Source organism: Triticum aestivum, chromosome 6B (genome assembly GCF_018294505.1).
Source record: "Triticum aestivum cultivar Chinese Spring chromosome 6B, IWGSC CS RefSeq v2.1, whole genome shotgun sequence".
In the NCBI taxonomy this organism is placed as follows: Eukaryota; Viridiplantae; Streptophyta; class Magnoliopsida; order Poales; family Poaceae; genus Triticum; species Triticum aestivum.
The window spans coordinates 660613835-660624671 of NC_057810.1; the positions used below are offsets into that span (position 1 = coordinate 660613835).

A 10837-nucleotide genomic window follows, 5' to 3' on the forward strand; every position below is an offset into this window, starting at 1 on the left:
GAAGGAAGAAAATTAATAATATTCTTGCGCATTGTCCACTACCTGAAAACATTTTTAATTCTTGAAGCCTAAAAAATCAAAAAACAAGAAAGCGGATATGAGGCAGATGCTAGAAGAAAAGAGAACATTTTCGTGAAGACTTGTGCTGGACCATGAAGTACGTAAAAACTTCTCCGTGTGTCTAGCATCTCTCCGGTTCATACGACACCGTTCATCCGCATACACTGTTCGCTTACTTTTCCTGGTCCACGTGCACTGTTCACCCACAATGACTATTCACTGCTGCCACGTGTCAGGCAGAGAAGAGCCAGCAGATATAACTGCGGACGCACGGCGTGGGCTGTTGCTTAGCCACTTTAATTCTTTTATATATATATAATCTCCACTACAAATAAGATGATCCATTAGGCAGTATGACGTTGTAGCAAGAAATCCATACATTCTACTCAAAAGGTCAAGAATGGGGGTAAACGTATCAGTTTTTCAGGGAAAAGAAAATGAATAAAACACATACACATGGTAGAGGAACAAAAATGCGACTGGATGCTCACAGCTGGTAGTGTATACTTTACATTGTTAGGGTGCAGCGCATACATACAGAAAGGGGAAGAATGCACACTCCACTCTGCCGCAACTAATGATACAACAATATGGTGATCAACTCATTTCACTGCACAAAGGCTCTTGTCCTAACCTCTAAGGCTCTTGCTCGCCTCCCAAGGGGGAAATCCCCCAAATAATCGCTATTTACAAACGATTCCCCGCGCCTTTCTCTCCTCCTAACAGTATGTGTTAACTTAACACCAGGCTAAAACTGTTGGCCACCCAAAATCGCTATCCTTTCAGTATCACGACACCGGTCCGTTGCTTTGCAATGTGCGATCGGAAACAGACGATAGCTCCTCCTCCAAGGCGCTAAGCAGATCAAGGTACTCGCTGAATACATCATGTGACTGCAAGTGGTTTGTTCGCATGTTAGAGGCGCTCATAAGATTCATAAAGCCGGGAAAACGAGCACCTCTTATGCTCTGCTAACCTGTAGAGTGATGCTATATGCTTTCCACAACCTCAGATCATGTCGAAAGAGATCCACCAAAACCTGAGGAAAATAAAAAGAATGCATTACAGCAGCAAGGACCACTAATTTTGCAAAACCAAACAATTCACCTCTAAATGCTACTAATATTCACTGATAACAGTGCACCAACTAGATTAATATTATCTGATCTCAAAAAAGGATTCTACAACAATCAATCAATCCAGTTAAGTGCAAGTTATGCGGCAAGTAAATACTAGTGGGCAGTAGTGAAGAACCAGATATATATCTAATGCTTGACCCATGGTAAAGCCAAAAAAACAACTTGAGCACAGATGCGAAGGCCAATGACAAGGTTACCAAAGAACCGCACATTCAAACATTTTAACTAGCGCATAAGAATTGTTAACCATGTCAACGCATAGATCTATACAAGTATTACCTCTGCGCGCCTCAATAAAGTTGCTAGCACCACGATCCATTCCTTAAACTTGACAGAACACATATGAGCAAGAAGGAACTCGGCATCTAGCCGGCTCTGAAGTGTGTCCATTTGGAGCTGTCATTAAAATATCAATAATACAAGTGAGAACTTTATTCTTCAAGAGAAGATGGAAAAAAAAATTGTGCGACTTGCAAACTTTCAAACCAACCAAGGGTGTATCGACTATTGAGGTATGTCATTCATCTGCTTGAACCAAGTAAACAGATGATTTACACAAGATCATCTCAGCTTATTGTTCCTTTTGTATTTTCAATACTGTCAAGTGATTTGCTTATTTTCTCGAGCAAATCACCTCCCTAGGTACTTAAAAGACATTTATAACATTCAGGTTCTAGCTTCGTTGAGCACGGCACAACTAGCATGAGAAAACTGCAGCAAACACTACTATGACTTTTTCAAGACTAAGAACGTCAATACCATTTACAATGTGACCAATACCTGGTTGAATTTAAACAGAATAGACATGGAGAGTTTCACTAGGGCTGTCAAAAAAGTTCAATCTCGACCAACTGTTTGACCATGATCTTTTCTAGGCTCGGCTCAAGTTCAGCTCGAGACACTAACAAGCCAAGCTCAAGCCTGACCTCAAGCTCACAAGCTTTAGAAGCTCGAACTCGAGAAGTTCGGTAAAGCTGGGCAGAACTTGTACCAGGTGTTCCACTGTCATTTCCCTGAAATTTCAAATGTCTTGCGCCTGCTTAGAATCCCAAGCCCACCATTCTTCCAACCATTTGTTCAAGTCCGAATGAAGTTTTAATCCAAGTAGATATGGCAGCAAATGCCCTAAACTGATTGGCTTTCACAGTTTGCAATTAAGCACCAATTCATGAGAATATTCCCCGCAAAGAAAAAGGCGTGGGCAAGCCTTTGACAAGTCAAGAGCCCTTCATTCTGCGACTCAGATAGGCTAGGATTTGTGTCTCGGCCCTGGGTGTGTATTCGCTCGAGCTCGGCTCGTTGACAACCCTAAGTTTTACATTTCAGGATTGCAGATTTTTCAAAATTTAAAATATGTAATATATACAGTACAAGCCCAAATGTTGCAAAAGTTCTAAATACTCCCTCTATCTCAGTTTACAAATCTTGCACGTGTAGCTAGGTCGTTAATTTGACCAACTTAATAAGGGGCATGCATTACAAAAAATATATCATTAGAAACTTTAGATATTCTATTTTCTAATGATATAATTTTATGTTAAACAATTTATTTTATATAAGTTAAATTGACGACCTAGATACACGTGCAGGCCTTATAAACTGAGACATAGGGAGTAACTAGATGTCATTCCATTAATGATGATTTCATGACCAAGACAAAGGCTCTCAAATTTGCAAAGAAAATTGAGAACAAAGTAAAATTGAGGTATTGACTTGATGATTGTTAAACAAAAACCTTTTCACCAATTAGTTCAAGTGCAGATGCAAAATTCTCCAGTCGGGCAGACCCTTGCCTTTCTCGCTGAAGATATTCCTGCATTAAGTTACAATGAAGTATGATAACAAGTAGCTTTTAAATCAATAAAACTGTTACAATGATGAATGGTGAGAATCTCACCACAAGATCAAACTGAGTCCCTTTGACAAAAGCAACGAGCTTTGAAAGTTCCTTGCCAGACATCAAATAGCTGGCATGGCTCTCCAGAATGTTCATAACAGAGTTAATATGTGGGCTAAGTTCTTTCATTGAGTTACTGTCCAAAGAGGAAACAACACATAAGTTCTGATAACAACACCATAACCATTCAAAAAAACGACGTGGCCTTTTAAAGTTAACTACAAAATGTACCTTTTCAAGTCAGAAGATTGTCTCTTGTATGGCGAACGGAATAGAAGATAACCCATAAACCTTGGAGATAGTTTTTCAGAGTCCGTATTGGCATTTTCAAAGTCTCTGCCAGACCTTAGCAAGAAGCGTACCTAAGAACATTAATGGCATTCCTTAATTCCACTGGAGATTATAACTATAGGAAATAGACAAGTCATAGCATAAAAGGCATACCAGCTCCCCAGCAAGCTCGTACAGAGATTCATCGAGTGTAGCCTGCAAAGTTACAAACACTTGAAATTGAGAGCTTGAACATGCGAGACAACTAGCACATAAGACCAAAACCACTTTATGATTAAGGTAAAAGAATTACTTGAAGCAAACGGAGTGCACAATACTGACTGACAGCAGGGCCTTCCAGCTTAGCAATGACCTGTAATCATACAACATTTTAGGCACTAATTCTTGCGGAACTAAGTGATAATAATGGTGAAATAATCTTTGTTAGTGCATAACTCTGAGCAATACTATCATGCATCAGATATTATTTAACATATCCTAAAAGGGCATACCAGTATGTAACAAGCAGCAGTCCTGTACCATCTCCGTTGGAAACACTCCTCGAACATCCTACCATGGAAGATCAGTCATATAAGAATGCAACAATTATATTTAATTCAAACATTAATCAATCATTAACCACTGTCGATGCTACACAGTAGTTCATTGGTAAATATCGTAAACATTTATTTAGAGTCTGTGCACTCAAACGCGGGTGCTGGACTGGTAACTGTAAACCTTCGGCAAGTATCTATATACACCAATAAGGAATCAACGGAGTTATGAAAAATGACTGCCAATACAAATCAAGCGACATACATATCCTCTAAAAACCTAAGAAAATGGCCAGTTAAATAAAATTCCTGAGCTCTACAAAATTAAGGTCATTCTGACCCCACAATAGACAGTAGTCCATGTCAACAGAATCAACATGGATCATTTAGATTCTTGTTGATGGACACCAACTATGGCATATGGAAGTGTGCAAATCTACACTCTAGCTGATGTAAGACAATTACTAAGAGCAAGAGTTACAACTACAAGGTATGCATCTTAAAAAAGGCAGCATACTTACTCTGTGGATCGGCCAGCTGCAGAGAAAAGATCTGCCCAGTGCCGGCCATCAGTTTTCCTAGCAACACTGACAACTACATCCATATATTCAGAAAAATTTCGAAGTAGGTCACATGTCTTCTCTAAAAGAGACTTCTTTGGAGATTCACTTTTTTGTGGAAGTTGATTTTTTGAAGCACTTGGCCTGCAATTAGCGAAGTGACCAATCAGAAAAAGAAGTCGATTCATTATTTAAGCAATGATGACATGAAAGCCAGAAACTTAGTGAACAAACGATGTAAGCATGCGACCAGTTACAGCATTAAATAGAAATATTATACTGATGGTCTGATGGATGGCATCCATTTGAAGAAGTTCCATTATTAAAAAATACACGATGAACCATAACATGTTCCCATCTTTGTTTCAGCTCCAAATTGCAATATGCAGTAGATTTTATGAGGACAGTGAAAGAGTCAGAATCAAATACCTTGATATATCTGCTTCAAATACCGTAAACAGAAGCCACTCTAAACAGTGAGAGAAGTGAGGTTTCTCTGCTGACAAGTTTGCCAAACGTAAAGCTTCTTCATGTTTGTCTCTCTGTTAAATAAATAGAATGGAAAAGTAATTTTAGAGGCACAAGAAAATGATTTATACCAGTAGTCCAATAAAGCATCGATGAAAACATAACTTCATAGTAAAGCCATAAAATTAACCTTCCGAAGACAACAACCCTAGATTAATGTAAGCGAAATCATCTTTTTTTATGCTTACGTTAAGTATGTCCGAAAGTCCTGCTACAAAATTCAAGCGGGCAAATATCATAATATAACAGTCCAAAAAATATATGAATCCAAGCGTTCTCCCTAACGTATCAAACATTTCTGCAAGGGATAGCACAATCGCTACAAATTTGTTAGACCTTAACAACGGCTTTCTCCTTGTTATCCCTTTGTTATTTTGGACTCACCGGTGAATCGTTAGAAAATTATAAAAATGAGTTGCCAAAGAGCGGGATGACCAGAGACATTGATGAATTAACAGGCAGAAACCATGTTAACTTTGCAAATTCAGTCAGTAAGACAGCAAGATAACGCCACTAATCCCAGCTAAAATCAATGGAGAGAAAGGATTTAGATGACAACGCATAAAAAATTACAGATCACATTGGATATGTGTATAGCAATGTTTATGCAATCTTCATCAAACTTTGCCCTTTACTTTTCATGTTTATAAAGCATAAGTCCTGTTTTTACGGGTTGTGTACGCTAATCTGATGTAAGAACTCAAATTCAGATGCACTGCTAGGAGGCCCAAAAGTATATTTGACTAATGTGAGAATCTGACATTTTTTTCATTCTTACCAGATTAACGGATAAGTTTCTGAATATTGCCTTTATTTTCATTAAAAAGGTCAACTGATAGAAAACATATACCAAAGAGGAATGGTCATTGCTAACTCTACCTGAAGAAGATGCCGTAGTAAACAATGCAATATTGTTTGCGCCTTTGGAGAAGGCTCAAAGCATGGGAACTCTGCGGTTGAGAAGGACGTCCTCTGAGAAACACCAACAACTGCACCAACATTTGGCAGGAGACCAAGAGGATACACCTCACGGTCAAACTCAAGCTCTGGATCCAACTACAGAATCAAATAAGACGTGCTCAATTATAATTTAGGATAACATCATGAAAAACTTTTCATTTGATAAAAGATCAGCATATGAAAATATTACAGCTTATATTAACAGATTTACCCAAAAAATGTTACATTTCACAAAAAGTAGGTGGAAAACTCCAAGCAGATATCAAAACCATTGCATGATCTAAGATCAGTACCTGCAGAAAATCCTCTTGCCTAAAAGGATTTGCTCCATGTGATGGGTACCATACCTGAAACAAAGCAGTTTCTGAATAAAAGGATAGCGGGCAAAAAAAAATTAAAAAACATCTATGACCCAAAAATACATGTGCATAATAGAGAAAATATGTATCAAAGAATACCATTAAAACTGACCTGCATCCCTTGATGGCCATAGTCAAGCCATGAAACCTCTTTGATAAGATTAGCCTTCTCTTCCGTTTGAGAACCGACGACCCAGAAGAGTTCAACTGAATTTGTAAGTGCTTGTTCATGTCCATCATCCATGTCCAGCACAGAAAGTTCCCCATTCACCCGCAAGATCAGACATCTGATATATTGCAAGCCAAATAAAAATCAAGGAAAATAGGACCAGGTGACATCTGGATTAAAATATACCTTGAAGGTTGTTGGGACGACAGGTTAGAAGATCCATTTATATCCTCCTTCAGCACACCTTCATCAGTTGGTTCAGGAATCAAGCGCATTGAAACAGGTGGGCTCTTTGGACTCATAATTGAAAGTTCTCTAACTGTTGAAAGCTGTTTAATCATAGAGAAATGCACGTTATAAGGCAGAAGCTAACAAAAGAATCTACATTGAGGATGCAAAATTCTCACGTCACCTGTAAAACTGGACTACTGGTAGGTGACAATTCTCCCGAGATCATCACATGGAATATATGCACATCAAATGGACTGTAGGTAACAAGAATGTAATCCTGAAAGACATCCATGACAATGGGTCTACCAAGCAATGGTTTCCGGTAAAGTAAGGAGCTATGATCAAGGTGATATCTTGGGAAAAACAGCAGCTCGTACCTAAGACAAATGCAGTGGACATGTCATATAGTTAAATTCTAAATAGCAAGTCATACACGTGTGAGAGAGAAGTGGTATTTAAATAGGTAACGAAGCACTGAGAACAGAAAATATTAATGATTCTTTTGACATATAGCAAACTGTGAGGTTCAGACAGTATCTATGTGAGTTCAAGCATTTGTTCAAAGCATGAAGCTCAGTTCACATACATAACTAAACAGCTTCCATGTGCAGAAAGTTTCAGACTTGAGACAGTTACCAGATAGCAAAAAATAAGGTACGAAAGTGAGACTAACGTGTTTGATGATTCAACATAATTGCATACGATGACTATTTTACCCAGCCACAACAAGCCTTTGCATTGAATCTTTTGCTCTTGAGTAACATCCCCAAAAAAACGCCATCTTTTGTTTCGCAAATCATACAGCACAAGGCCACGAGAGCCAGCAACTGCCAAGTACATGCCATCGTCGCTTGCAACTACATGCAGAACTGGCCAGTTCTGTGAACTATAGGACACCTGCTTCCAAAAAGAGAAGAATTATAATTATCCATACATCAACAGATGATGCGTGTTACCTAATAAACAGATAAAAAGATGAAACTGAAGACTTAACTGGAACGTTAAGATGCAATATCTTAAGTTCATCAGTATCATCAGGTTGCACTAATAGGATTCGATCTTCGCCATAAAGAATCTGGCGAGTATATGTTGTGCTTGAAAGTCCTCTATTGAGGCAACATTTGGCAAATGAGAAAGCAAGAACCCTTTCTGATAAGCTTTCTTCAACTGCAAATAATTTATATCCATAATCATCCCACTGAATGTGTGATGTCCCACCCATTAGAGGCTCAAATTTTGGGGCATTAGGTTTAACCATTGGAGACAAAGCAGAATTTGATCCGGCTTGACGAAATGTGCACATCAACCGGCATCCAGATACAGACCAAACAGTAAGTCCCCTAAATTTCCATCCAACTGCAAAAGCACAATTGTCAGGCGTCCAAGATATACAAGTAACAGGACCTGTATCTTCCACTGAATACCTACAAATTTTTATCCAAGAAAAAAGAACAGTTATCTCAGCTTCAATAGAATAATAACTGGAAAAAATTGCTACTAAATCAACCTAGTACACGTCAGTCGCAAATGACAATATAAATTGTTGAAACATTGACATTTCTGGCAAAATAACATGTTAAAGCATATGCACGAAAAGACAATATTGGCATTAGGTGCTTAACAAATACAATCAGGCACTCAAAATTCATTTGAATTTGCAACACTTTGAGATGACAACGTCTAGTAAAGTAGCAAAATGTCTCAAAATTTCACTAATGTTTCATTACATGTAAGAAGGGTTTCCTAAATCAGTACAAATTTGCAACCAACTGCCAGAAAATTAGGTCGTCAGAACTCAGAACAACCAATGCAACTTGTACTTAACAGCTTAAGAAGAAGTGAAAAAAAAATATCTATATGAGAGGCTTACCCCCAATCAAACAAAGAAAGAGTGCGTATATGCCGCGCATTCTCAGCCAGGTCATACAATTCAACAACACCTCTGCTGCACCCGACGGCAAGAATCTGCTGTTCGGAAGCCACAGAAGTACACATTGCATCACCAGTGTTCAACCATCTGTCTACCCTGATGCCGCTGGTTTGCTTTAATCCCTTCTTACCGACCGTACAGAGCGCAACCTGACAGTCTGAGTACACAGCAACTAGCAATCTTAGCTTCACCGACAACTCAACATGGACGATAGCAAAATCCCCTGTGCAGCAGGGAGCAGGCCTTGCATTAAAATTTCCTCGCAAGCTAGGCGGGTCAAACACCAAAGCATCTACAACGGCAGCGGTTTTGTCGGGCGAGCATGCGGAGCAACGAAGCTTGAAGCTGTCCGAGAACTGGCAAGCAACAACAACAAGACATGCAGCATGCTTAACATAGCAAGTAGGAAGCAAAGATGGCACAACTACATACTTCGCTTCTATCGGGCGACTTACAAGAAACAAAAGCAGTATGCATTTCCATGTACCTCAGCATTCCAGGACACGACCTGCAAGTGCCCATTGGACAGCCCAAGGAGCATGCTCTTGCTGTCGCACGCAAAATTGCTCCTGCAACATGATATACCATACTAACACATTAGCTCCCCGCAGCAGGAAATTTGTTTGCCTCTCGTGTCTGGGGGTAAGGAGCGGTGGCCGGATACCGTACGTTATAGAAATGTCATTGCCGAGAGGGACCTTCTCGACGATTATTTGGGATAGAGTGGCGAGGCAGAGCCCGGGGAGCTGCTTGCCCCCGACGATCAGCGGCTTCCCCGAGAGCTGCACCTTGTATATGTGGAGGTAGAAGGAGGAGGTCTGCGCACAGCGCACACACACACACACACACACACACACACACACACACACACACACACACACATAGAAGTGAGTCGTTGAGCGGAAGAGGGAGAGAGCGGGCGCGGGGCAAGCGGGGAGAGGCTGACCAGGACGGCGACGGTCTTGGCGTCGGGGCTCCAGACGGCGTGGGCGTTGGGGCCGTGCGCGGCGAGGGAGTCCGGGGAGCGGTCGAGGCGGGCGAGGCGGACCTTGTGGTGGGAGGCGGACCAGAGGTGGAGCGAGGCGGGGCAGACGGCGAGGAGGAGGCGGCCGAGGACGCGGAGGAGGACCACGCCGTCGGACTCGCCCGGGTCCAGCGGGATCGACTGCGGCCACCCGTACGCCATGTACATCGCGGCGGCGGCGGCGAGCGGGCGCCCCGCCTCGCCGGCGGGGGGAGGGAGGCCGGGGCGAGATGCGGCGCGGGTCGGGGGAGATCTGAGGGACGGGAGGAGGCTGGTGGGCGATGCGGGAGATGCACACCGGTTTCTTTCTTTCTTTCTTTCTTTTGGCTTTTCGCTCCCTCTTTTTCCCTTTCTTTTTTCTTTGTCAAGTTGTTTATTTCAGAATCAGATCGGAGATTCCTGGCCATCAGATTATGTGCCGGAACTTGACTACTATCTCTTCTAACTTCTGGTGGGGATCAACTCATGATGAGAACAAGGTTCATTGGATAGCTTGGGGTAAAATGTGCCTTCCAAAACGAGATGATGGTATGGGCTTCCGGAATTTTGAGGCTTTCAATCAAGCGTTGTTAGCTAAGCAAGCGTGGAGGCTTCTGAAAGAGCCTGACTCACTTGTAGGCAGGCTTCTGCGGGCATGGTACTATAAGGACTCCTCTATCATGCAGGCTACGTGTCCCTCAAATGGATCATACACTTTTCGGAGTATCCTTTATGGACATGACCTGCTGAAGGAGGGGCTGGTTTGGCGTGTTGGAGATGGGGCTGACATCTTAATCCATCATGATAACTGGATCCCTCGCAAGGGCTCAATGCGGCCTCTAGGACAAATTTTTATGCATGGAATCACTAGGGTGGCAAATCTGCTCACGGAAGACGGTGATAGCTGGGATCATGCAACTATTGATGCAATGTTTACTGCAGATGAGATGATGCAGAGGATATTAAGCAAATCCCGGTGGGTGGGCATGGGGCTCATGATCTCCTAGCTTGGAACTTTACAAAGTCTGGGGAGTTCAATGTTCGTTCTGCCTATCATCTTGCTATGAGTGTACGGCGAGCGACTGTTGGCAGACCAGGAAGTTCGTCCTCGGTGAACACTCACAGGGATTGGATGGCGCTGTGGAGTACCCGGCGCATGGAGACTTCTGTCCAATGG

At 41.6% G+C, this 10837-nt stretch overlaps 1 protein-coding gene across 1 annotated transcript; it reads right to left on the reverse strand.

Annotated features, from left to right (window-relative positions):
• Positions 1–520: 520 nt before the first annotated feature.
• Positions 521–10009, reverse strand: LOC123138763 (guanine nucleotide exchange factor subunit Rich). Its single transcript, XM_044558650.1, has 22 exons — positions 9604–10009; positions 9327–9475; positions 9145–9226; positions 8598–9013; positions 7722–8151; positions 7401–7624; positions 6909–7104; positions 6683–6825; positions 6440–6614; positions 6262–6315; positions 5888–6064; positions 4910–5022; positions 4442–4624; positions 3879–3936; positions 3680–3739; positions 3541–3582; positions 3328–3458; positions 3097–3232; positions 2935–3012; positions 1479–1595; positions 1037–1099; positions 521–953 (listed from the first exon to the last, which is right to left on the reverse strand). Exons 1-22 carry the CDS (start codon positions 9847–9849, stop codon positions 849–851), a joined length of 3378 nt encoding a protein of 1125 aa, XP_044414585.1. The 5' UTR covers positions 9850–10009; the 3' UTR covers positions 521–848.
• Positions 10010–10837: the final 828 nt, after the last annotated feature.

Coding starts and splice junctions, on each gene's coding strand:
- LOC123138763 (XM_044558650.1), bottom strand. CDS start 9,849: ATGTACATGGCGTACGGGTGGCCGCAGTCGATCCCGCTGGACCCGGGC. Junction 5,023..5,887: donor TACTACGGCATCTTCTTCAG/GTAGAGTTAGCA, acceptor TTTATTTAACAG/AGAGACAAACATGAAGAAGC. Junction 3,013..3,096: donor GGACTCAGTTTGATCTTGTG/GTGAGATTCTCA, acceptor AACTTAATGCAG/GAATATCTTCAGCGAGAAAG.